The sequence below is a fragment of the Rhinatrema bivittatum genome, chromosome 17, assembly GCF_901001135.1.
Source record: "Rhinatrema bivittatum chromosome 17, aRhiBiv1.1, whole genome shotgun sequence".
In the NCBI taxonomy this organism is placed as follows: domain Eukaryota; kingdom Metazoa; phylum Chordata; class Amphibia; order Gymnophiona; family Rhinatrematidae; genus Rhinatrema; species Rhinatrema bivittatum.
The window spans coordinates 62709664-62737477 of record NC_042631.1 but is presented as its reverse complement, the minus strand read 5'-3'; the positions used below and the strand labels follow the sequence as shown (position 1 = coordinate 62737477).

Genomic DNA, 27814 nt, shown 5'->3' with positions numbered 1-27814 from the left:
AGGGATAAAGGGGTTGACAAGGGGTGAAAAAACATAACATGTTATTAGGCTTAGTAGTAAACAAATTCATGCTTAAGATCAAAACGAGTTCATTCTTTTTTTTTTTTTTTTTTTTTTAGAAAAGTATAGTTGTGCTGATATTCATTTAATCATGAGGTTGTAATGGAGATCGGTGATGATTAGTTGATTCTTTGGGTGGTTTGATATGCTTTGTTGAATTCCTAGTTGCTAGTACTTTAGCTAGAAGATTCAGTGAATTACAAGCTTATGTTCTTATCTGCAATTTTTCTACAACAAAGTGGTGCTCCGCACCCATCCTGAGTTTCTGCTGGGTTGTTTTATACAGTAAGGGGTAGATTTTAAAAGGGTTACGCGCATAAGTTATGCACGTAACCCTTTAAACCCCCCCCCCCCCCCCCGTGTGCCCCGAACCTATTTTGCATAGGCTCGGCGGAGCGCACAAGCCCCGGGACGTGCGTAAGTCCCGGGGCTTTGCTAGGGGGGCGTGTCGGGGGGCAGCATGACGTTTGGGGCGTTCCGGGGGGCGTTCTGGCCCGAGGGCGTTTCGGGGGCATGGCTGAGGCCTCCGAAATCGCTCCCGGGCCGGGGAATCGCGCCGCCGCAGCCGACAGACGCACGCGAGTTACGTAACTTTCGCGATAAAGGTAGGGGGGGTGTAGATAGGGCTGGCGGGGTGGGTTAAGTAGGGGAAGGTGGGGGGCGGCCCAAGGAAAGTTCCCTCAGAGGCCCCTCCGAAATCGGAGGGGCCTCTGAGGGAACTTTCCTTCGGCCTCCCCCTCCCTCCCTCGGAGGGAACGGGCAGCGCGCGCAGGGCTCGGTGCACGCAAGGTGCACAAATGTGCACCCCTTGCACACTCGCCAACTCCGGATTTTATAAGATACGCGCGGCTACGCGCGTATCTTATAAAATCCGGCATACTTTTGTCTGCGCCTGGTGCACGAACAAAAGTACATGCGGGCGTACTTTTCTAAATTCTACCCCTATGTGTTCTGCTGTTCAGCTCTTAGTTAGGGGCTTCCCTATGTGTCATGGCTAATTCAGCCCACCTAGCCAACGGAGAAAACAAGTTTGCTTACCATAAATGGGGTTCTCCCTAGACAAGATAATTTAGCCAAGCATAATACCCATATATCTCCTTGGAGAATCAACTACCGAGCTAAAGTTAAGTTCTATAAAGAACTGAGTGGCTCACGAGGCACCGCATGTGCAGGAGCTCTCACACTTGCTCAGTAAAAATTTTAATGAACTAGAGAGATGGATCTGTTCAGCACCGTCAGATAGCATCACCTAAGTGGCATGTCTAATTCATTCTGTTGTCCAGGGAGACCCCCATTTATGGTAAGCAAGCTTATTTTCCTTGGTTTACTCATGAATGAATTGAAATTTGTTTTACTTTCCTTCTCCTTCCCCTTGCTTTTAGATATTTTCAGTCCTCTAAATTGGAATTCTAACTTTGTACTTCAGAAATGATTTGAAGTATTATTATATTTTAAAATTTTGAGCATACTTGAAGCTGCTTCTGTGTGCCCTGGACTTAACATTGTGGATTTCTACGGCAAGACTGAATTCTTGCTGGATATTTTTCTGAGAGCAGTAATTACCAAGTAACTATAACCTCTGTTGACCTTTTTCCTCATCCTACTATGTCCAGCAGTGGCAAAAACATCCCAAATGTACTCAGTGCAGTTCTTGTAAAATTCAGGGATTTCTGGATTATATCCATCCTCCAAGTAATTAAGTTTTCTACATGTCGTGTTTACCTCTTAAGTCAAATAAAGCTCCTCTAAGGGAAGACCTCAGGGTGAATATCTGTTATATATGATTTCCTAGCGTGTAGCAGATGGACGCAGGACTAATGGGTATAGTGTACTCCTAATAGCAGTTGGAGACGGATCAGATTTCAATCTGACGTCAGCCCTAGTACATATACCCCTGCAGGAAGTGCAGCTCTTCAGTATTTTCTGTCTCCATAGCATTTCGGGAATCTATGCACACTAGCACAGCGTTAGAGTAATTTAGCAAAGAAAATCAAAACAAGAAGAAATCTTACCTCTACAGACGAGCCCCGCTCTCCTGCGGTGACACCCCTTGGGTCCCTCCCCCATTTGAGAATTCCCGAGGTGATTTCCGCGATCCTTCGGAGGTAAGCCTCGGTCAGGCGGCTGACCCTCGGCGGGGACCTAGCCCCCGACATCGGGTGAGGCTGAGAGGCAGCAGGTGCAACTTCGAGCGCAGCGGTGAAGGTATTTCCCTCTCCCCCCGAAGCCAGAGACCGCCCGGAGCGAGACCAGGAAACGCTGAGACAAGGTAAGGTAGAAATCTATTTAAAAGTCTCCGGTCTCCGAAGCTCGAGAAGTCGCACAGGTCGCCAGCCGGGACCAGTGCCACCAGGTTGATCTGCTCTAGCAGGGCTAGACCCAAGTCAGATCCGAGGGTTCTCCCATGTGGAGACACTCCGAGGTGGTTGCCATCACCATTTTGATCTGTTTGCCGCCCTGTCCGCCGCCCCGATCCTTGCACACAAAGGCGAGCTGGGCGCACAAATACCTTGTGCGCACAACGTCAGGTGCCCAAGTACCGTGCACACAAGCGACGCGTATAGCCACGCGCTTACCGTGCCGGGCGCATAACTTCGATCTGTGCACACAACAGCGCGCACATCCCCTGAGCACATACAAATCCTACGTGCACAACTTCGCACCGGAGCGCATAACTGTATTTTACGTGCACAAGCCATGGCACCACCGGAAAAGAAGCTCAAGGCTCAGGGCCTTTCCCAGCATGCCACATTAGAGCTGCACAGCATGAGGAGGCCACGGCCCTCTGTATACAGTGCGAGGAGGCCCTGGTGGATCCAGCCCAGGGCCATCCCCAGCCGGTACCGGGTTTCAGCTTCTCGAACAATACGCTGGACCTAGCTTCTCCCAGCGGGACCTTCCCTCAAACAGGGCTCCCCAGGGACACAGCGCCTCTTAATTTAGACCCAGCATCTATCTCCTGGGTGGAATTCTTCAAAGGCCTGCATACTTTCGTCCACATGCAACCGGGGCCTCCGATAATAAGACCACAACCTCTGCCAGAGGACCTCAACATCCTGGGACCCTCTGTGCCCAGGGAAGCGATTCCAATGCCCAGAAGCCCCACCTTCGGGGACATGGACAACTCAGATGAGGAATTAGAACCCCTGGAGGAAGGGGAACTCACTCCAGGGACAGAGCCACACCAAACCATGAGGTGCTTCTTCACCAAGGACGAGCTTTCAGAACTGGTCACACAAAGCTTGAAAGAGCTCGCCTTTCCAGGCACAAGTGCCTCGGGGGAACTTAAGACGAATCCCCTACTAGAGGGACTCCGTCAGACCTCCTATCATTTTCCACTATTGCAAGCCGTCCAGCAGCTAATTGACCTGGAATGGGATGCCCCGGAGACTATGTTCAAAGGGGGGGCGTGCCCTGGCAGCCATGTACCCTCTGGACCCAGCTGCCAAAGATCTCCTGGCATGTCGGAAAGTGGGTGCTATGGTCTGCGTGGTCTCGAAGCACACTACTATCCCAGTTGAGGGAGGAGCAGCACTCAAGGATGCTCAAGACAGATGTCTGGAATCCATCCTCAAACAGTCTTTTGATGTTTCCACTATGTCTCTACAGATTGCAACCTGCTGTGCCGTGGTGACACGTGCCTGCTTATCACAGACCAGGAAAAACACTCCTGGGGAGGCCCTGGAACCAGCAGTATCATTCCTCACGGATGCTGCTTCTGATCTGGTGCGCACTGCAGCTAGAGACGTGTCATCAGCTGTGGCAGCCAGAAGATAACTTTGGCTCCGAAGCTGGTCGGCCGACGCATCTTCCAAAACAAGACTCACAAGGATGCCCTTCAAGGGAACCCTCCTGTTAGGAAGCAAACTAGAGAAACTAGCCAACAAATGGGGCGAATCCCCACTGCCGCAGCTACCGGAGGACAGGAATAAGAGAAACCAGCGACCCTTCCCCCGAAATTCCAGGGGCAGAGGATCACAGCGCTTCAAACCATACAGAAGAACATATCAAGTGGCTTGCCCTGCAGGCAGGAGCCAGTCCTTTCGGAACAAGCAAAACAAAAGGGGAGCCAGCTCGGACCCAGGCCCCAGCCGCACCCCACAATGAAAATCAGCCGACCTGTCCAAAGGAAGAAGCAATAGGGGCAGACTTGCCATATTCTACCAAAGATGGGTCGAGATAACTTCGGACAAGTGGGTCCTAGCCATCATTCGAGAGGGATATTACCTGGATTTCCACCATCTCCCTCCGGACAAGTTTGTGGAATCCCCCTGCCACGACCCTTCCAAGAGGATGGCAGTGGAAGCTACACTGACCAGATTGCTAGCCTTAGAGGCTATAACACCGGTGCCTGCACAACAAATAAATACTGGACATTATTCCATCTATTTTATCGTTCTCAAGAAAGAAGGAATGTTCAGGACCATCCTGGACCTCAAGCCGGTCAACCACCACCTGAAGATTCCTCGCTTCCGCATGGAATCCCTACACTCTGTAATAAGGGCGATACAACCGGGAGAATTCCTTACATCCCTGGATCTGTCGAAAGCCTACCTACACATCCCAATCCATCAAGAGCATCAGCGTTTTCTACGCTTCACGATCCTGGACCTTCACTACCAGTTCCTGGTACTACCATTCGGGTTAGCCACAGCATCCCAGACGTTCACCAAGATCATGGTAGTAGTGGCAGCAACACTGAGGAAGAAAGGATGTAGACTGGAGAATCCCTTCTGCAGAATCTAACAGTAGTAGAGAGATAGTGGATGCCCTGCAAGGAGTTCTGTTTAAACAAATGGTAATGGAATGCATGAGGGAGGGAGCTATACTCGACTTGGTTCTCACTAATGGAGATAACGTCTCTAATGTCCAAGTGGGTGCCCACCTCAGCACCAGTGATCATCATACAGTATGGTTTCATATCTCAAATTGGTTACGGAGAAGTAGCACGAAGACTCGAGTTTTGCAGTTCAAAAACATGGACTTTGATGAAATGGGGAAGTACCTGGAGGAAGAACTAGAAGGCTGGGAGAACAAGAGAGATGTGGAACAACAGTGGGCCAAACTGAAAGGACCAATTACCAAGGCAACTAATCTACATGTTAGAAAAGAAAAGCAAGAGAAAAATGAGACCTATCTGGTTCTCAAAGGAGGTGGCAGACAAAATAAAAGCTAAAAGAACAGCATTCAAGAAATATAAAGAATCCCAAAGCGAAGAACACAAGGAAGAAATATTTATTTATTTATTATTTATTTAAGGCTTTTCTATACCGAATTTCTTGATACAAATCAAATCAGCTTGGTTTACATCAAACAAGTAGGAACTATAACCAACCAAACAGTAAATATCTAGTGGAACTGAGGGAGACGAAGAAAGCAATCAAGAAAGCAAAAATTCAAGCGGAAGAAAGAATTGCCAAAGAGGTAAAGCGAAGTGACAAAACATTTTTCAGATACATCAGTGAAAGGAGAAAAGTCCAAAGTGGTATACTGAAATTGAAAGGTGAAATGGATCAATGGGTGGAAACAGATGAAGTAATGGCAGAATTATTAAACGAATACTTCATTTCGGTGTTCACTAAAGAAGTCCCTGGAGAAGGACCGACACTAGTCAACAAGAAACTGGAGGGAAGCGGAATGGATGAAACTCCATTTACGGAAGAGAATGTATGGGAAGAGCTAGGAAAACTGAACATGGACAAAGCCATGGGGCATGATGAGATTCATCCCAGGATAGTGAGGGAGCTCAGAGATGTGCTGGCGGCTCCGCTGTGTGACCTGTTCAATAGCTCCCTCGAAACGGGAGTTGTGCCGAGTGATTGGAGAAGAGCAGCGGTGGTCCTGCTTCACAAGATCGACTTTTTTGAATGGATGACTAAGGAATTGGATCAAGGAAGAGCGGTCAATGTCATCTACTTGGATTTTAGCAAAGCTTTTGATATGGTCCCGTAAAGGAGGCTGGTGAATAAAATGAGAAGCTTAGGAGTGAGTTGCCAAGGTGGTGGCCTGGATTGCAAACTGGTTGACGGACAGAAGACAATGTGTGATGGTAAATGGAACTTACTCTGAAGAGAGAGCGGTATTAAATGGAGTGCCGCAAGGATCGGTGTTGCGACTGGTCCTGTTCAATATCTTTGTGAGCGACATTGCGGACGGGATAGAAGGTAAGGTTTGTCTTTTTGCGGATGACACTAAGATCTGCAACAGAGTGGATATGCCAGAAGGAGTGTAGAGAATGAGACGAGATTTAAGGAAGCTGGAAGAGTGGTCGAAGATATGGCAGCTGAAATTCAATGCCAAGAAGTGCAGAGTCATGCATATGGGGTGTGGAAATCCGAAAGAACAGTATTCGATGAGGGGGGAAGGGCTGGTGTGCACGGAGCGGGAGAGAGACCTTGGGGTGATAGTGTCTAACGATCTGAAGTCGGTGAAACAATGTGACAAGGCGATAGCTAAAGCCAGAAGAATGCTGGCCTGCATAGAGAGAGGAATATCGAGCAAGAAAAGGGAAGTGATTATCCCCTTGTACAGGTCCTTGGTGTGACCTCACCTAGAGTACTGTGCTCAGTTCTGGAGACCGTATCTCCGAAGGGACAGAGACAGGATGGAAGCGGTCCAGAGAAGGGCGACCAAAAAGGTGGAGGGTCTTCATCGAATGACTTACGAGGAGAGATTGAAGAATCTAAATATGTACACCCTGGAGGAAAGGAGGAGCAGAGGTGATATGATACAGACTTTCAGATACTTGAAAGGTTTTAATGATCTAAAGACAATGACAGACCTTTTCCATTGGAAGAAAATCGGCAGAACCAGGGGTCACGATTTGAAACTCCAGGGAGGAAGACTCAGAACCAATGTCAGGAAGTATTTCTTCACGGAGAGGGTGGTGGATGCCTGGAACGCCCTTCTGGAGGAAGTGGTGAAGACCAAAACTGTGAAGGACTTCAAAAGGGCATGGGATAAATACTGTGGAACCTCCAAATCAATAGAGTAGGACTTAAGTTGTGAACGAAAAGTAATGGAAATAGACCAATGCAACTAAAAACCCCAATATTCTTCCCCTTGAACCAAAATATATAGACGCTGCACAGCTAACTATATCCGAAAATGACCATCATACTAGGCTTCCTCGTCAGGGCTTTCGCCTATTCAACTCGGCCTTATAAATAATCATAGGTCATGTTGATGAAACTATTTTTTAAATATTTTTCTTATGCACTTAAAACTTGCCAAATCCAAGGCTGTGTTGAGCCCGAAATGATATCATACTTTATGCAAATCCAACAGTAAAAATTTCAACTTATCTTTGAGCAATTCAGTATGTAGTGAAATTGTCCATCTTGAACCAAACCAATAATCACAGTGCTGATGACCCACCTTCAGTGCATATCCAGCATAGCTCTCTGCTTCAACGGCAGACAGGGAAAGAGGTAAAGAGGATTTTTATTCAGGCAACAACCAACAAGGAATGAATTACATAGTCTGGGTAAACAAATAATTATGGGAGTAGCTTGCTTGTTACGGCGGTTACTACCCTGAATCAGTTAAGCCTGATACTTCACTGGGAATACATATCCAGCACAACGCAATGCTTCAACGGCAGGGGGAATAAAGAAAAGAGGAATTATATTCAGACAACAACTAACAAGGACTGAATGGCACAGGCTTGGTAAACAAACAAGCATGGGAGTAACTTGCTTATTGCAGCAGTTGCACCCCCTGACCAATTGAGCTGGATGTTTCGCTTGGATGCAGCTCCAGCACTGCTGTCTACATCAATGGTGGGAGTGGGGGGGAAACTGGAACCAGGGGGTTGCTGATGGGGGCCAAGAGTAACAGATAAGTATGAGAAAAAAAATAATAAGTGTGAAAGCTTGCTGGGCAGACTGGATGGGCCGTTGGTCGTCTTCTGCCGTCATTTCTATGTTTCTATGTAATCCTCGTACACCCTTATCTAGATGATTGGCTGATCAGGGCGAAATCCCCAGAGGAAAGCCACCAGGCGACCAACAGAGTCAAAACTCTACTGGAGAACCTCGGGTAGGTGGTCAACCCAAAAAAGAGCGGTCTGCAGCCCTACCAATCTCTAGAATACTTGGGAGTCTGGTTCGACACCAAATAAGACAAGGTCATCCTGACACCGACAAGGAGATCAAAACTGATGACCCAGTTGCGAACCCTGTTGAGTTAGCTTTGCCCCACGGCATGGGACTACTCCAAGTTCTTGTCCTCATGGCATCCACACTGGAAGTAGTGCCATGGGCAAGAGCTCACATGAGACCCCTACAGCGCTCACTACTATTATGATGGAACCCGCTGTCCCAGAACTGCACCGTACGTCTTCAGCTCCCAGACAAAGTTCGGACCCAACTACGATGGTGGCTACAAGAAGGCTATCTGAGCCAGGGAGTGAGACTATCCTCACCAACCTGGATCCTGCTCACCACAGACGCCAGACTACGAGGATGGGGAGCACACTACAAGGAGCTAACCGCCCAGGGGCAATGGAACAAAAACATTGGGATGGAACATCAGTAGCCTAGAAGCCCAGGCAGTCAGCCTACGGTTCGGTCACAGACTACGAGACAAATCTGTCAGAGTAATGTCGGACAACGCCACAACAGTGGCCTACATCAACCGTCAGGGAGGAACCAGAAGCCAACAGGTGTCTCTGGAAATAGACCCCTAATGACATGGGTGGAAGCGAAACTTCAAGAGATCACGGCCATCCACATCGCAGGGAAAGACAAACTCACTGCGGATTTCCTCAGCAGAGAAAGTCTAGACCCAGGAGAATGGAGGCTGTCGACCACAGCATTCCAATTGATAGTAAACCGTTGGGGAACTTCAGCCATGGATCTACTGGCAAACCGGTCCAACGCCCAAGTGCCCAACTTCTTCAGCCGCAGGCGGGAACCTCAGTCCCAGGGAATCGATGCCCTGGTACAGATCTGGCCACAGGAAACTCTATTATACGCCTTCCCACCGTGGCCTCTATTGGGTGCAGTCATCCACAAGATAAGATAGAGCACCACAGGGGACCAGTTATTTCTAGTGGCCCTGGACTGGCCAAGAAGACTGTGGTACGCAGACATGCGAAGACTGCTGACAGGGAGCCCCCTCCCGCTATCCCCACACAGAGACCTACTCCAACAAGGACCGACCGATCCTCCACGAAGATCCAGCTCTATTTTCTCTTATGGCCTGGCCATTGAGAGGACTCGCCTGAGGAAGAACGGATACTCGAGGGCAGTAATTGACACCCTGCTCCGAGCATGCAAGTTCTCCACATCCCTAACATACATAAGAATTTGGAGAGTATTCGAAGCCTGGTGTGAGGACGGCGACATCGTTCCACACTTAGTCAAAATTCATGCGATTTTGGTAAACTCCTGCAAAACGGACTACAGAAGGGATGGTCTCTCAACTCCATCAAGGTACATGCTACGGAAGCAAGAGCAAGAGCGGCAGCCTAGCCTCCCACCCAGATGTCTCCCGCTTTCTGAAAGGAGTCAAGCAGATCCGACCACCCCTAAAGTGGCCGGTGCCTCTTTGGAACCTCAATCTGGTCCTAGATTTCTTAGCAGGAGCCTCCTTCAGACCTCTTCGCGGCCTGTCTCTCTGACTATTAACATTGAAGACAGCCTTCCTAGTGGCAGTCTGTTTGGCCCGTCATATCTCTGAGCTACAAGCACTGTCCTGCCGGGAGCCGTTCCTCAGACTCACCCCGGGATCCATCCAGTTACGCACTGACCCATCCTTCCTCCCCAAAGTGGTTTCTCACTTCCATCTCAACCAAACCATCTCGCTACTATCGCCAGATGAGTATAAGTATTCGGAAGAGTCTCACAGGCTATGCCACCTCAACATCGGCAGACTCCTAACCCGATACCTGGAAAGGTCGGAATCCGTACGAAAGACGGACCATCTATTCGTTCTTTACAGCGGGAAGAAGCAAGGGGAAGCGGCCTCGCAAGCAACCATAGCCCGCTGGACCAAAGAAGTCATCAAGGCGGCCTACGTAGAAGCAGGCAAGCCACTGCCTTCACAAGTCAAGGCCCATTCCGCTAGAGCCCAGGCAGTGTCCTGGGTGGAAACCAAGATGCTGTCACCCGCCGAGATCTGTCGGGCAGCGACATGGTCCTCCATCCACACCTTCTCCAGGTTTTACCGCCTGGATGTCCAAGCTCAAGAAGACACAGCATTTGCAAGGGCAGTACTAAGTGAGCCACAGGCAGCCTCCCACCCGGTTCGGGAGTAGATTTTATACATCCCATTGGTCCTGAGTCCATCTGCTACACACTAGGAAATGGAGAAATTACTTACCTGATAATTTCGTTTTCCTTAGTGTAGACAGATGGACTCAGCATCCCACCCACGGCTGCCGTTGTTCATGGAATTCTCGAGTGACATCCCCGAGAGTGAGTGATTCACGGGTAAGCTATGCTTTCCTCCAACTGGAACACCCATCCTACCGGGTGTCGACATTTCTCGGTTGAGAGCACTGGCGGTCTCCAGCTATAGCCAATTCAACCAGTTTAAATTAATTAAGTTAACCAAGTTATAAAGTTAATCAAGTTATCCAAGTTATAAAGTTAATCAAGTTCTTCAAATTATTCAGTCATACATATATCCACAATTGCTTTTCAAGGAGAATACTGAAGAGCTGCACTTCCTGCTGGGGTATATGTACTAGGGCTGACGTCAGATTGAAATCTGATCCGTCTCCAACTGCTATCAAGAGTACACTATACTCATTGGTCCTGAATCCATCTGTCTACACTAAGGAAAACGAAATTATCGGGTAAGTAATTTCTCCAATGGCAGTGTTAGGGTTTATTTCTATCAGTGGCTATAAGCACTTCATCTTCAGTTCTGGACAATCTTATTTATAAAAATACTGCAAAGATATTCTCACTTTTTTCCAGTTCAAAAGATGCCTTGAGAAGTAGTTCACCTATAGAAATGGAAACCAGCACAGAAGCTTTGGATCCTCTGAATGTCAGTATACCAGTTCATCCAGAGGGTGAGTATACAAAGCATGCTCATATGGCTTGGAACAGGAATGTACCTTGCCTGATACAGGCAATAGAACTTTGTAACCTGGGGAGCCACCATGCAAAAATATAGTTCCATAACTTTCTAGCATTTCATTATTGTAGTTCTATTCATTAAGATGCTTGAAGGGGAATTTTCAAAGGGATTCTGCACATAAAGATAACATATACATGAATAAGTAGCATGTATGCAGATGTAGTCTATTGTATGAACATTGAACATAAAAACATAAGAAAATGCCATACTGGGTCAGACCAAGGGTCCATCAATCCCAGCATCCTGTTTCCAACAGTGGCCAATCCAGGCCATAAGAACCTGGCAAGTACCCAAAAACTAAGTCTATTCCATGTTACCATTGCTAATGGCAGTGGCTATTCTCTAAGTGAACTTAATAGCAGGTAATGGACTTCTCCTCCAAGAACTTATCCAATCCTTTTTTAAACACAGCTATACTAACTGCACTAACCACATCCTCTGGCAACAAATTCCAAAGTTTAATTGTGCGTTGAGTAAAAAAGAACATTCTCCGATTAGTTTTAAATGTGCCCCATGCTAACTTCATGGAGTGCCCCCTAGTCTTTCTACTATCCGAAAGAGTAAATAACCGATTCACATCTACCCGTTCTAGACCTCTCATGATTTTAAACACCTCTATCATATCCCCCCTCAGTCGTCTGTTCTCCCCATCTGAAAAGTCCTAACCTCTTTAGTCTTTCCTCATATGGAAGCTGTTCCATTCTCCTTATCATTTTGGTAGCCCTTCTCTGTACCGTCTCCATCGCAATTATATCTTTTTTTAGATGCGGCGACCAGAATTGTACACAGTATTCAAGGTGTGGTCTCACCATGGAGCGATACAGAGGCATTATGACATTTTCTGTTTTATTCACCATTCCCTTTCTAATAATTCCCAACATTCTGTTTGCTTTTTTGACTGCCGCAGCACACTGTACCGACGATTTCAATGTGTTATCCACTATGACACCTAGATCTTTCTTGGGTTGTAGCACCTAATATGGAACCCAACATTATGTAATTTATTTATTTATTTAAGGTTTTTATATACCGGCATTCATGATAAAATCACATCATGCTGGTTTACATTAAAACAGTGGTGCATAGAAAGAAAAAACAAACTGGAACTGAGTGTGGAAGAAAGCAGTTACAAAAAACAGGGATGCTTAAACTGGGAGAGGAAGGAAAAAGAAAAGGTTAATAGCATTTTAAATATTTACAACGAACAGTTAAATGAGCTGGTTGTGTTATAGAACTTGAAGTTGAAGGACATTAGCTGGAGTCCGGGAAAGCTTGTTTGAAGAGCCAAGTCTTAAGTCTCTTCCTGAAGGTTGGGAGGCATTTATAGGTTTATAGGAGGTTGGGAGGTAATTATAGCATGGGTTATTTTTCCCTATATGCATCACCTTGCACTTATCCACATTAAATTTCATCTGCCATTTGGATGCCCAATTTTCCAGTCTCACAAGGTCTTCCTGCAATTTATCACAATCTGCTTGTGATGTAACTACTCTGAACAATTTTGTGTCATCTGCAAATTTGATTATCTCACTCGTCGTATTTCTTTCCAGATCATTTATAAATATATTGAAAAGTAAGGGTCCCAATAAAGATCCCTGAGGCACTCCACTGTCCACTCTCTTCCACTGAGAAAATTGCCCATTTAATCCTACTCTCTGTTTCCTGTCTTTTAGCCAGTTTGCAATCCACGAAAGGACATCGCCACCTATCCCATAACTTTTTACTTTTCCTAGAAGCCTCTCATGAGGAACTTTGTCAAACGCCTTCTGAAAATCCAAGTATACTATATCTACCGGTTCACCTTTATCCACATCTTTATTAACTCCTTCAAAAAAGTGAAGCAGATTTGTGAGGCAAGACTTGCCCTGGGTAAAGCCATGCTGATTTTGTTCCATTAAACCATGTCTTTCTATATGTTCTGTGATTTTGATGTTTAGAACACTTTCCACTATTTTTCCTGGCACTGAAGTCAGGCTAACCGGTCTGTAGTTTCCCGGATCGCCCCAGAGCCCTTTTTAAATATTGGGGTTACATTTGCTATCCTCCAATCTTCAGGTACAATGGATGATTTTAATGATAAGTTACAAATTTTTACTAATAGGTCTGAAATTTCATTTTTTAGTTCCTTCAGAACTCTGGGGTGTATACCATCCGGTCCAGGTGATTTACTACTCTTCAGTTTGTCAATCACATCTTCTAGGTTCACCGTGATTTGATTCAGTCCATCTGAATCATTACCCATGAAAACCTTCTCCATTACGGGTACCTCCCCAACATCCTCTTCAGTAAACACCGAAGCAAAGAAATCATTTAATCTTTCCGCGATGGCCTTATCTTCTCTAAGTGCCCCTTTAACCCCTCGATCATCTAACGGTCCAACTGACTCCCTCACAGGCTTTCTGCTTCGGATATATTTTAAAAAGTTTTTACTGTGAGTTTTTGCCTCTACAGCCAACTTCTTTTCAAATTCTCTCTTAGCCTGTCTTATCAATGTCTTACATTTAACTTGCCAATGTTTATGCTTTACCCTATTTTCTTCTGTTGAATCCTTCTTCCAATTTTTGAATGAAGATCTTTTGGCTAAAATAGCTTCTTTCACCTCCCCTTTTAACCATGCCGGTAATTGTTTTGCCTTCTTTCCACCTTAATGTGTGGAATATATCTGGACTGTGCTTCTAGAATGGTATTTTTCAACAATGAATATGTGCATATTTTGAGTTTCACATGTACATTTTACCGTAGAAAAAAATAAGCAGTCTAGGGGCATTCTGGAACAGGGTTCAGAAGTACGTGTGGTAATTGCTATTTTGTAGACTCATAGATTTTTACACCTGCTAATTGACTCATGCAAGTTAAATTGGACTTGTCCGTTGTCTGCAGTTTTGGGGTAGGAGGTCTGGATGAACTGATGGGGGATCAGGATGTAGTGCTAGAGGATGTAGGTGTACTGGAGAAAGAATTGATGAACTGGTGGAGCTATCAGTAAACAGGTGATTCCAAGAATACACACAAGTATGTTCAAAACAGTATATGTGCATACTTTATAAGATACCTGCCTCTGCATATACATCAAAGTTATTATGCATACATATTCTGTTTTTTAAGCAACTAAAATATACATGTCTGTTTATAAAATCGGTAGAGAAAGTATGTGTTTTCTTGCATTGGAAATATTTGCACATATGTTGAAACGTGCTTACTTTCAGAGCAGAAATAAGTGGTATTTTAAAAATTTTGCTGCTCCTGCAGCACACTTTAAAAAATACTAGCATTAATCTCCACATTCCTATTTACACACACAAATCCTGTAACATGGATAGATCTGAAAGTTAGACTTTTGTGGAATAATCTTTTAGATGTTCCTTCAGTCAATGTGACTTCACAAGACACGGGAAAGGACATTCTCAGTGACACAATCTGGAACTCTTCCAGAGAAGTTAAGGTCAGAGATGTACTAAAACCAGAGACATGTACTAAAACATTTAGGAAGAGGGTAAAAGCAATGATGTTTGCTCAGATATTTGGGACTTGATGATATAAGTAATAGATTAAAATAAGGAGAGAGTGAGTTTAATGAAAAAATTAAATAATTAAGGCGGTGGAGGCCAACTCCTGACCTCGAGAACCACAAGCAGGCCAGGCTTTCAGGATGTCCACAGTGAATATGCATGAGATAGATTTGCATATAATGGAAGCAGTGCATGCAAATCTATCTCATGCACACTCATTGTGGATATCTTGAAAACCTGGCCTGTTTGTGGCTCTCAGGACTGGAATTGTACATCCCTGAGCTAGTCTTAAAATTGTAAAGGACTGTACTTGTTTTATCATTTTGTTTCATGTATGTTGATAATTGAGTTTTATGAATGTTTCATTTGTAATCTGCCTAAAATGGAAGTTCCTGTACGTACCCGGATCAGTCCAGACAGTGGGTTGAGCCTTCTTTCCAGCAGGTGGAGACAGACTAAAACTTTAAGGATGCCCTATATCAGGACAGAGCCTATCCTCTACCCCTTCAGTATTCGTCTGTCTCCAGCAGGTGCAGCATCTCCCCTTCGGTTCTCTGCTGTAGGCTAGTCAGCCTCTTCTTCTTTCTTTTTCGGCTCAAGCAAGTAGTTCTTTTGATTCCCGCTTGTTTTAGAAACAAAGGAAAAAATCTATGAAGGAAATTTTGCCTTCTTTTAGTGCTTTTACTTTTTTTTGTGGGAAACGTCTGTCTCCCAGCTCTTGCCAGGCTCAGGGGGGCTTTGCCCCTTTTGCAGGAGAGGGTTCCCTGCATAGTCCTGAGTCCGTGGACGCTTCCAGTGTGGGGACCGACGCTCTCCGGGCCTCGTTCCCCCTCTGGCTGCCGAGAGGGTTTTTAACCCGCTGCTGCGCTCAGTAAAAAAAAAAAAAAAAAGAGTTTAAAAATTTCAAACTTTCAATGAGTTGCAGGTACTCACCTACCTCTAACTTATTTGCAGCAGTTGACCAGCTTTTTTATTTTTTTCTGGTCAGAGTAGGGCTAGAACCGGCAGCCAGAGAAGCAGAAGGCAACAGGTTTCCCGCCTGCTCTCTCCTGCTGTGCAGGCTGTCAATCAAGCTTTTTTTTTCAGCTTTTTTTTTCTTCAGCTGCGGCTTAGCTATGTCCCGGCTGGCAGCCTGCCTTTCTTGTGGGCTGCCCTCTTCGCGTTTTTCGCGGCAGGGCCTCTGCACTGCTTGCGTGCCGGGTGGGGAAGGTCCCTCCTCGGCAGGACAAGCCAATTTAGCCCGGGGCTCCACTCCTCCCGGCATGGCTACGCCTTTCCCGGGTCGGCAGCCGGGGCCGATTTCAGTGCTCCCTGGGGCTGGGGGACAGATTTTTTTAATTTAACCCCCGATTTGGCCCCCGCGGGTGCCCAGGAGGAGGGTCCTGACCTTCCCTCGCCCCCCCCCCCCCCCCGCCAAATCCAGGGTCCCTTTTTCAGCGGATTTCGTCCTCCTCATGCACAAATCTTATCTAGCTAGCCTGCATGAGCAGGACGAAAGCCCCCCCTTGCCCCCCCCTCCAAAAATCCCTCGTTCAGTGCCGTTGACCACTGGACCGGCCGCGGAGCCCCAGGGACTGGTGCGGATGGTCCCGGGGGTCCTCCCCCCCTCCCCCGCTGTCTCCCGTGTCCTCGGACCCCGCTGCTTCCTCGGATTCGGCGGATGCCCCCCCCAGAGGGGGATGACCCTAGAGCCCTCCGTCTTTTTTGTAAGGAGAAATTAGAGCCCCTCCTCCCTTTTGTTTTGCAGGAGCTGGGTCTGGAGAGTCCCTCTGTGGAGAAACTCATGGCCTCGCTCCCTAAGGACATGAACCCGGTTCTGGGAGGGCTCCGGGCTCCGGCCTCGGCCTTTCCCTTTCACCCCATGCTTAAGCTCCTTATCCTGCGGGAATGGGAGGCTCCTGAGGGTGCGCTTCGGGTGGTGCGTGCGATGGATAAGCTCTATCCCCTCCCAGAGGAGGGCTTGGAGCTGTTGCGATATCCATCGGTGGATTCTTATGTTTCTGCAGTGGCCAAGCACACCACGATTCTGGTGGAAGGTTCCACGGCTTTGAAGGATTCACAAGATCGTAAGCTGGAGGCTCACCTGAAGCGCATCTTCGACGTTCTGGCCCTCGGGGTCCGGGCGTCTTGCTGTAGCAGTCTCATGATTCGAGTGGGCCTCCAGTGGGTCCAACAGTTACTCTGCGCCCGGGAGTTTCCGCCAGGTGAGACAGAACAAGCCGAACGTCTGGAGGCAGTAACCGCAGTACAAAAACAATTAGCTGAACATCTAGACGACAATAACATACTTTACCCATAACAACATGGCTTCAGAAAACACTATAGCACCGAAACATTACTAATCTCTTTAACAGATAACATACTACGTGGATTTGAAAGTGGAAAACACTACATCTTGATACTACTAGATCTGTCCGCAGCATTTGACACAGTAAACCATCACATACTTTTAAAAAGACTGGAAGAAATAGGACTACAAAAGAAAACAATAGAATGGTTCACATCCTATCTTTCAAACAGATCATACCAGGTACAGATAAAAAACACAATATCAGACAAGATCGACCTAAAAACAGGAGTCCCCCAGGGCTCATCACTCTCAGCGACTCTATTTAACATATACATGCTCCCCCTCTGCCACCTACTGGCAGAACTAGGTATCATACACTACATATATGCTGACGACATTCAACTAATTCTACCAGTCGAGGAATCTATTGAGAAAACACTAAACTTTGCAATGTTGTACCTAGACATAATAAAACAACTATTAAACCAAATGGAGCTAGTAATTAACATAGAAAAAACAGAATTCATACACCTCGAACGAAAAAACATTGTAAAAATTCAGAATCCTATCAAACTTAAAAATGATAAAACAGTAGAGTTAACTGTTAAAGCTAGAAATCTAGGAGTAATTATAGACACTGAACTCAGCCTTAAGCAACACATATCAATAAAAGTAAGAGAAGGATATTCCAAACTAATGGTACTTAGAAGACTAAAACCCCTGTTAACTCAAGAACACTTTCGCACAGTACTACAAGTACTAATATTTGCTAGCACAGACTACTGTAACACACTTTTCCTAGGACTACCATATTCCACAATCAGACCACTGCAAATACTAGAGAACTCAGCTGCCAGAATACTTACTGGGAAAGGCAGGAGAGATCATATCACCCAAACACTTGCGGATTTACATTGGCTCCCAATAGAACAAAGAGTGCAATTTAAAACACTATGCACAATTCATAAACTAATAAATGATGAAAATGCTGACTGGCTAAACACTGCCCTACGATTACATGTCCCTCAAAGGAATCTCAGGTCAGACAATAAAGCACTACTAACTATACCCTCAGTCAAAACAGCAAAGTTGACCCAAGTTAGAGAGGGAGCACTATCTTTGGCAGGACCATTATTATGGAACACATTACCACTTGAACTAAGACTAATGAAAGAATTAAAACTCTTCAAGAAAAGCCTAAAAACTTGGCTTTTCAAAAAAGCATTTCACAATGAGAGCGTTGAATAACAACAACAAATACTTCCAGCTGAGAGTCACCTATATATAAAAAGTAGAATTATTTTATTTTATTGTTTTACTCATAATTAAATATTAAATGAAAACAGTATACACATATGATTAACCTGACAATCATATAAATGGTAACCTCATCCCACTTCTCGTTTAGAGTATATTATTAATCTATGTAACCGTAAATATTGGCACACTATGGATAACCTAGAAACCAAACCTATTCGTGCCTAAATGTAAACCGTTGTGATGGTACATTACTAAACGACGGTATAGAAAAGTTTTTAAATAAATAAATAAATCTGGTCCGTGTCCAGGCGAAGGCGATGGTTTCGGCCGTGGCGGCCCAGAGGCTCCTTTGGCTACGCCACTGGTTGGCTGATCAGTCCTCGAAGACCCGGCTGGGCACGCTGCCCTTCAAAGGTAAGATGCTCTTTGGCGAGGATCTTGAGAAGCTTATGGACTCCTTGGCTGACAACAAGGTCCATAAGCTCCCAGAGGACCGCCCTAAGTCTTCCCAATCCTTCGCGGCCTCTCGCTCTCGCTTCAGGGGCCAGCGTCGCTTCGCTTCTCGGGGGCGGGGCAGTTCTGCGAGGGGGTCTTCTCGTGCGCAGTCCTGGTCGCAGTCCTTTTGTGGCAGACGGCCCTTTTGCGAGGGCCAGCCCGTGCGTGCCACCGCTAAACCTGCCATGCAATGAAGTTCAGCCGACCCATTCCTCGGTTCCTTACCTCGGTGGACACCTCTCCCTGTTCTTCAAGGAATGGGTCAAGATCACGTCGGATCAGTGGCTCCTCGACATTATCAGAGACGGGTACGCTTTCGACCTCATCAGGGAACTTCCAGATCTTTCTTTTCTCACCTTGCGGCCAGGCCAAGAGGGACGCGGTGGTCCAGACTCTCTCCAAGCTTCTGGATCTGGGAGCGGTGGTCCCAGTCCCGGAAAGGGAAATTGGCGCCGGCCAGTATTCTATTTACTTCACCGTGCCCAAAAAGGATGGGTCCTTCCGCCCAATATTGGACCTGCAGAGGGTCAATCGGGCTCTCAAGATCCCCCACTTCCGCATGGAAACCCTGCGGGCGGTCATTGCGGCGGTCCGCCCCGGTGAGTTCCTTGCTTCCCTCGATCTCACAGAAGCTTATTTTCATATTCCCATTCACCGCGACTATCAGAAGTATCTCTGATTCCACATTCTCAACCAGGACTTCCAGTTTCGATCTCTCCCCTTCGGCCTCGTGACCACTCCTTGCACCTTCACGAAGGTCATGGTAGTAGTAGCGGCGGCCTTGCGCCAGAAGGGGATTCTCGTCCATCCCTATCTGGACGATTGGCTCATCAGGGCCAAGTCGGAGACCTCTTGCCGGCGGTGCGGTGGATCGCGTCTTGGAGCTCCTTGCCTCTCTCGGGTGGATAGTGAACTTTTCCAAGAGCAAGCTTCAGCCCTCCCAGGAGTTTGAATTTCTGGGAGCCCACTTCAACACCCGAGTAGGCAAGGTTTTCTTACCTCGGGCGCAAGCCCTCAAGCTGATTGATCAGGTCCAGACTTTGATTGCCCTACCTTCCCTGACAGCCTAGGATTATCTTCAAGTCCTGGGATCCATGGCTTCTACCATCGACCTTGTCCCCTGGGCTTTTGCTCATATGCGTCCGTTACAGAAAGCTTTGCTGTCCCGTTGGCAGCCAGTGTCGGAGCAGTTCCACGTAGTCCTTCCGTTCTTGGATTCTACTGCCGACGAATTACAGTGTGGCTGACTCTTCCTCATCTTCTGCAAGGGATGCCTCTTCAAGCTCCACAGTGGACGATAGTGACCATGGACGCCAGCCTGTTGGGCTGGGGTGCGGTCTGCCTTTCTCAGTCCACCCAGGGAACATGGTCGCAGACTCAGTCGCGCTGGCACATCAATCGACTGGAAACTTTGGCGGTCCGCCTGGCTCTTCAGGGAGTTCCTTCCCCTGATCCGCGGCAAGGCGGTACGAGTCCTGTCCGACAACTCCACCACAGTCGCCTACATCAATCGCCAAGGGGGCACTCGCAGTCCCCTGGTAGCCTTAGAAGCCAGCCGTCTCCTCGCTTGGGCGGAGCATCACCTACAGTGCCTTGCGGCCTCTCACATCGCTGGAAAAGACAATGTTCAAGCCGACTTCCTCAGCCGGCAGTCACTCGATCCGGGAGAGTGGGAGCTCTCGGACGCGGCCATGGCTCTGATAGTGGACAAGTGGGGTCTTCCTCACCTCGACCTCATGGCGACTCTGCGCAATGCCAAGGCCAATCGGTTCTTCAGCCGCTGGAGGGAGCACGGCGCAGAGGGCGTGGATGCTCTGGCTCTACCTTGGCCAGCGGATGTCCTTCTGTACGTGTTACCCCCGTGGCCTCTGGTGGGGAAAGTTCTCAGGAGAATCGAGCTCCACTGGGGACCAGTGATTCTCGTCACTCCCGAATGGCCGCAAAGGCCGTGGTTCGCGGATCTCATCAATCTAGCTGTGGGCGGGCCCCTGCGCCTCGGTCATCTTCCTCGTCTCCTCCGGCAGGGGCCTGTATATTTCGACCAGGCCGATCGCTTCTGTCTTGCGGCCTGGCTTTTGAACTGCGTCGCCTGAGGCACAAAGGTTATAGGGAGGAGGTCAACTCCACCCTGCTGCGAGCCCGGAAGCAGTCGACTTCTCTGGCCTATGTGCGCATCTGGAAAGGTTTTGAGTCCACATGTACGGAGGCGGGTGTCCCTGCGCGCTCCGCCTCGATTCCTTTGATTCTTTCTTTTCTTCAGAAGGGTCTCTCTAAGGGCCTCTCCTTCAGTTCTCTACGCGTTCAAGTCTCTGTGCTCGGCTCTCTCCTGGGTCGGGTGGACGGTCATGCCTTAGCAGCTCACCCTGACGTGATTCGTTTCCTGAGGGGCGTTAGACACCTCCGCCCCCCCCCCCCCCCCCCTTGGGCCATGTGTCTGTCGTGGAGTCTCAACCTAGTCCTTCGTGCTCTCTGTGCGGCTCCCTTCGAGCCTCTTCGCCATGCTACGCTCAAGGATCTTACTCTAAAGACTGTCTTTCTGGTCTCTCTTTCCTCTGCTCGCCGTATTTCCGAGCTTCAGGCGCTGTCCTGTCGGGAGCCCTTCTTGCGTTTTTCAGATTCCAGGGTCTCTCTCAGGATGGGTCCTTCCTTCTTACCTAAGGTTGTCTCCGCTTTTCACGTCAACCAGTCGGTAGAACTCCCCGCGTTCTCGCCGGAGGAGGTCGCGGGTACGGCTGGTGGCGACCTCCGGCTGGATGTCAAATGAATCTTGCTTCATTATCTCCAGGTCACTGACTTCCGCGTATCGGACCATCTCTTCGTCCTTTGGAGTGGTCCCAACCGGGGTAAGCAGGCTTCTAAGACCACGATTGTGCATTGGTTGAAAGAAGCCATTTCCTCGGCGTACCTTTGTCAAGGTCGTCCGCTTCCTGAGGGTCTGAAAGCCCATTCCTTGCATTCTCAGGCTACTTCGTGGTCGGAGAGTCAGTTTGTCTCCCCGCAGGAGATTTGCAGGGCTGCCACTTGGACGTCTCTGCACACTTTTGCTCGGCACTACCGTCTGGGTGTACACGCTCCGGTGTTCGGTTCCTTTGGGCGGCAAGTGCTTCGAGCGGGACTGTCTCGGTCCCACCCAGTTTAGGGAAGCTTTGGTACATCCCACTGTCTGGACTGATCCGGGTACGTACAGGAAAGGAAAATTAGTTCTTACCTGTTAATTTTCATTCCTGTAGTACCACGGATCAGTCCAGACACCCTTTCCTGTCTGTCTTCTGTCCTCTCGAAGCTTGTTTTCTTGCAGGTCTGCAGATTTTCATATATTTCTTTGTGCAAGATTACTGAGCAATTACACCGGAAACCTTGGTTGTTTTCTTATACCAAGTTGATGCAAGAGCGTATAAGTATACCATGTTTTTCTACATTATTCTATATTTGCTCCGTTGAGCTTTACAGTTACTTGCTTGATCCTATTCTTGGGTTTGTTGTTTTATGCTTTGACATATGTTATACTGAAGGGGTAGAGGATAGGCTCTGTCCTGATATAGGGCATCCTTCAAGTTTTAGTCTGCCTCCTCCTGCTGGAAAGGAGGCTCAACCCACTGTCTGGATTGATCCGTGGCACTACAGGAACGAAAATTAACAGGTAAGAACTAATTTTCCTATAATGCAGGTAATAATTTTTTAAATAAAATGTATTTTCATTGTGAAAGTATAAAGATCCAATACAAAGTCATCTTACCTGTAGCATATTTAGGGACCTTTGTTTTCAGTTTTTATTTTATTTTTCCTGGGAATTTCAATGTTATAACAAAAAGTGGCAATATGACTTCCTCTGATTTTTATCCTCTTTCTTGTAACGGTAATTTTTCTACTGATTTTTTTAAATTATAAATTTGAAATTCCCAGGAAAAATAAAATAAAAACTGAAAATGAAGGTCCATATTCTATTACATATTCTATTACATCCTTGAGGACCTCAGAGGGCTCCTGTATTGGGGAGCAAATAGACCAACTTTCAATTCTTGCATGTTGCCAGACTTCATCCTAGGCTTCTCCTTTCCATATGGCCTTTCTTACCTGCTGCTGAGCTGGCCTTAGCGAGGAGGTACTAAACCATCTGTGTTCTGGCCATCAGAGAATCTTAAAAATTTTATTTTTCAGAACACAGATGTTTTGCTGTATGATCAGAAGATGCATGTGTTTCTTGCTGTGACTAGACTTATGCAAAATAAAACAAGGTTTTTTGTGTATGCACTAGGAAGAATTTTCCAGGATGCAGGGATTTTATTGTATCTTTTTCTTGAAAGCATATTATTAAATATCAAGTTATATGATTTGTCTTTTGTGGTCCCCGGCAATTTGTGGTTTTTCTGAAATTTAGTTTCTAGGAAGATATCCCATCCTTCTGAGATACCCTGTTCTATTTCTTAACTTAGATTGGAGGTCAGATGTTTGTATCATGTCTATCTGGACTTGTGAACATAACTTTAAGGCAGCTAGGCATTTGGTATTCATTGTCATTATTCACATTTTCTCTCCCTCTTTTGTAGACTTTTAGACATTTGGTAAATGTTTTGCTTTTAAAATGTTTTTTTGTTTTTTAATTTTCTTTTTGTGGTGGTGGTTCTTTTCAAGTCTGTTATTGAAAATAATTGTAAACTGTATAAATATACATTTAAATGGGGGGGGCGTTCTGCCATATTTATGAATATTTATTTATTTATTTATTTAGGGCTCTTATATACCGAAATTCTTGTAACAAGTTACAAATCAATTCGGTTTACATTAAAACAAAATCTGCGTTAAAAAAGCATTACATTAAACAAGGAGGCTGAGAACTTGGGTTAAAAATTGACATTTAACAAGGTGAGTACACAAAAGTAAAACAAACTTGGCCGGTAGGCAAATTGGGTTAAAAATTGACATTTAACAGGGTGAGTTCACAAAAGTAAAACAAACTTGGCCGGTAGGAATATAACCCAAGAAGCAAAGAGGAAGGCGATCTATGATAGCCATGGAAAAAACAACAGATGTCTTTGAACATATTTTTGTAGTGGAGACGTGTTTTTATAAAAGCCTGACTCAGCCGAGTTTCGCCACACATCTAGTGGCTGCCTTAGGGTCTCTGATAATGAGTTTGGACCTAGTATGTTCTTAAACCAATCTTACTTGTAATACATAAATTCTCGATAAAACATCCGCAATTGTAGCATATCGTTTAAGCCGCAGTTGGATGTGCTCTCTCCATTTCTTACAAACAGCTGAGTCTGGCTTTTTATAAAAACACACCTCCACTACAATAAATACATTCAAAGACATCTGGCATCTATTCTTCTGTTGTTTCCTCCATGTTTATGAAGATGGCTGCATTTTGCTAGAGCTCGTGACACCCTAGGGCCAGTTCTATAAAATCCCCTTGTGTATTCTCTGAATTTGTAGTGTTTAGAGGGCAGAGAATTTAACTTAAGTTGGCCTGAATCTCTAGGTGTAACTTAAAAAGAAAATGTGTATACAGCTGACGATGAATAACCAACAAACGTGAAGTACATAGGACAGAAGGATCCCTGAATTTTATTGGGAGTTGGGAGAATAGGAAGGCCTTGGTGCTTGCTGTAAGGAAAGGGCGAGCGGCAGTGAAATAGCGATCCACGAATCTAGCCACGATATGACCCAGATCTTGGGGGAGATTCGGAGCCTAAGGGCTAATGTTAGCCAAGAAGTGAGCTCCATAAAAGTCTCTATAGCAGAGCTTACTGAGCGCATGGAAGCAGCTGGCCCATGGTTAGATGAACTTGAGAATCACGCCTGCTATAGAGGAATGGGAGTCCTTGGCAGTGAACTCGCTGCAGGTGCTCAAGAAGCAGATAAATGTCCTGGAAAATAAAGTGACCAATTTGGAAGGTCAGTCCTGCAGAGCCAATGTTCGGATAGTGGGCGTGTTGGAGAAAATGGCCAAAAAGTGCACAAATTTATAGAGCAGCTTCTCCGAGATGTGCTGCAACCTGGAGTTGGAGATCCTCAAATAGATATTGACAGGGGGCATCGAGTGGCAGGATACCAAAGAGCGAATAATAACTCGCCCCGAGCATTTATTGTTAAGTTTCATCAATATCAGACCAAAGAGTAGATATTGAAGAAAGCGTGTGAGATTGGCCCTTTATCTTAGCAGAGGTAATCGGGTGGCTATTTACCCTGATTACAGTGCAGCTACTGAGAAGAAGAGGGCTGTGTTTTCTCAATTGAATGAAAGAAAATTGAAATTCTGGCTGATGTTTCCTGCCAAGCTATTGATATTTGTGAATGAGGCGTGGAAATAATTTGACCCAATGCATGCTGCAATGGTGTTTGTAACGAAGCACAAAAATGGTGCTTAGTCCCAGAGATCAGGATCTTCGAAAGAGGTACAGACAAGATGTGCTACAGAAATAGAGGAAGATGGGCACCCGACTGGGGGAGTTCAAGCCCCTGGGGTGCTGGGTGGATAAGCCCAAATCAGTGGTCCCCTCACTTAAAAAAACCCTGATGAATGGCCTAGCTTGGCAGCATGTGCTGGGTCTGTAACGGTGAGGCTAAGTGCAGAAAGGGGTCTGGGAGATCCAGAGCGTGAATATGGGCAGGAATCGACCGGGTCAACGAGACCGGACTGTGGGGACACGATGTTTCTGCTGCAGCAAGAGAGGCTGCAGGGCCCACTGAGGTAGTGTACACTGAAGGCAACACGCTCGCTTGTTTTGGAGATGCCTAATATCCTGTTTTCTTTTCTTACTGCTCTCTTTATATATAATCAGTTATAATATGTTCTCAGGTTATGGTTTTGTAGGGAGGACAGGGTAGGGGAGAATTCAGGAGGTTTTATGTTTGAGGACTAAGCTGGGGTTTTTTTTAAGGGAGGGAAAAAAAAAGGGAACTGGTCCTGAGGGAAGGTTAGAGATGAGAGAAAAATAGGCAGGAAGAGGGAGATATGAGATAGGGGGAAGGATGGAGTTTAGACTAGAAGGTGTCTCTTGGTAGTTTCCTTGTTGCATATATTATATATGCGGGCCATGGAATACTTAAGCTCTGGGCTAAAGAAGATCTGAGGGACTGCTGTGATCCTTGCTGTGTGACAAAATCTAGAGAGGGGCTTAGTACCAACTATGAGGAGGGATCTCTTAGGAAAAATTATGGCAGAGGTGTTAGCCGATCAAATGAATGGACAAAGCAAAAAGGCCTAGAGAAGCAGGACTTGTGAGAAGTTTACTGGCTGGCAAGAAAGAAGTTCGTGGAAGAGCAGCAGAGGACTGAAGGAGATTTCAAGATGGACACTATAGCTTGTCTATGTAGAGGGCTGAGACAAACTATTGGTTGGGATATGAATGGGGGGAAGGCTTGGTAAAAGGCAAGCGAGTAATGGGATGTGAGGAGGTGGAATTAGGAAGGAGTGGAGTACAGGGGGAATTTGTTCAATGGTACATTCCCCTACAATGTGCATACAATTGGGGTTCATTTTACAGTCGGAAGAGATGGGGGTGGAGCCTGGACAGGGAAGGGCTGAGAGATGAGGGGTTGGTGGGGGGGCAGATGGAGAAGGATGGGTGTCTCATTCCCACATGAGGCTGCTGTTCAGGAGGGGAGGGTAGTTGGGAGGGGAAGGTACTTGGGTTTTTTTTCTTGTGAGTTAACTTGTTTAGGGAAGCAGAGACCACTAAGGAGAGGAAAATATGCAAGAAGTGTGCATCACCTTAAAAAGGTCATAGAAATTGAGATAAGTGTAAAAGATCATGGCAAGTTTGGAGGTTAATATAATCTCATTTAATGTGAGAGGAATAGGCACACCTATAAAGTGAAAGCATATACTGGATTATTTAAAGAAGAAAAATACAAAGGTGGCCTTGCTGCAAGAAACCCACTTGAGTAACATGGAACACACTAAATTACAGCATGAATAGGAGGGGAAGGTTTATTATTCCTCGTATATTACTAAGAGCAGGGCGGTTTGTATTTTAATATATAAAAGTCTACCGTTGCTGGTCACTAAACAACTTAATGATTCTGAGGGCAGATACATAGCCTTGGAATGCTCGCTGAATGGGGAACAATTAGTCCTGACCTGTGTATATGGTCCAAGTGAAGGGCAGAGAGAATACTACACTGTTAGCAAGTGTACTGGAAAACTTCTCACAAAAACAGAACCTGATTGGAGGAGATAGGAGGGATATGTTTCAGTCTCTTTCGGCCTCCAAAGCATACTCAATTTAATACATGCCTTCTTGTTGTGCCATATAAATTTCCCTAATACCCCTTGCAGGGAAAATGCTGAAATAAATATATTAGTCTAGGAAGTATATTTATGTATTTATTTATTTAAAGTCTCTTATATACGGATAGCCGTTCGCACATCGCATCGGTTCACAATGAACAAAAAACCTTTGGGCAGCGCCCTTACATATAACTGATAACAATACAAATAACCGGGGGAGTAGGCAATGCAAATTAATAGATCAATAAATAGTGAAAACTATAAATATAACATACATAAGAACTATATACAAAGCATCAGTAGTCATAAAAGCAAAAATCAAAAATCGTTGGTCATAAGGCATTCTTAGTCGTAGAGCATACTTAGTCATAGGTCGCTGAATCATTTAGAGGGGGATTTTATGAATTGGGCGGTGTCAAGGGGTAGGCTTGCTGGAAAAGCCAGGTTTTCAATTTTTTTTTTAATTTGGGCGTGTAGTACTCCATACGTATGTCATGGGGCAAGGAGTTCCATACTGTGGGGCCGGCGAGAGAGAAGGCTCTGCTTATGGTGGAGGATAGTTTGAAAGATTTGATGGGTTGGGTGCGTAGGGTTCCTTGCAGGGCAGGGCGGGTGGGTCTGTTGGAGGTGCGTGGGATGAGGGGGGGGTTGATCCAATTGAGGTTGGAGTTTAACAGACTTTTGTGGATGAGGGAGAGTACTTTATAAAGAATTCTTGAGCGTATTGGGAGCCAGTGTAATTCGATAAGGGTGGGGGTAATATGGTCTCTTTTTTTAGAATTTGACAGTATCCGAGCGGCGGCGTTTTGTAATAGCTGTAACGGCTTGATGTGTGTTGTGGGGATGCCAAGGAGGAGTGCATTACAGTAG

The 27814-nt window shown here is 46.2% G+C and overlaps 1 protein-coding gene across 5 annotated transcripts in view; it reads left to right on the top strand.

The window, feature by feature from the left end:
* The window catches only part of PPP6R3 (protein phosphatase 6 regulatory subunit 3), a 1439644-nt gene that overhangs the window by 1160849 nt on the left and 250981 nt on the right, over positions 1 to 27814 (top strand). For all 5 annotated transcript variants that reach the window (XM_029582701.1, XM_029582702.1, XM_029582698.1 and 2 more), the window contains one exon: positions 10989 to 11086. In XM_029582701.1, the coding sequence (XP_029438561.1) occupies positions 10989 to 11086 (98 nt within the window). The remainder of the gene's footprint in view (positions 1 to 10988; positions 11087 to 27814) is intronic.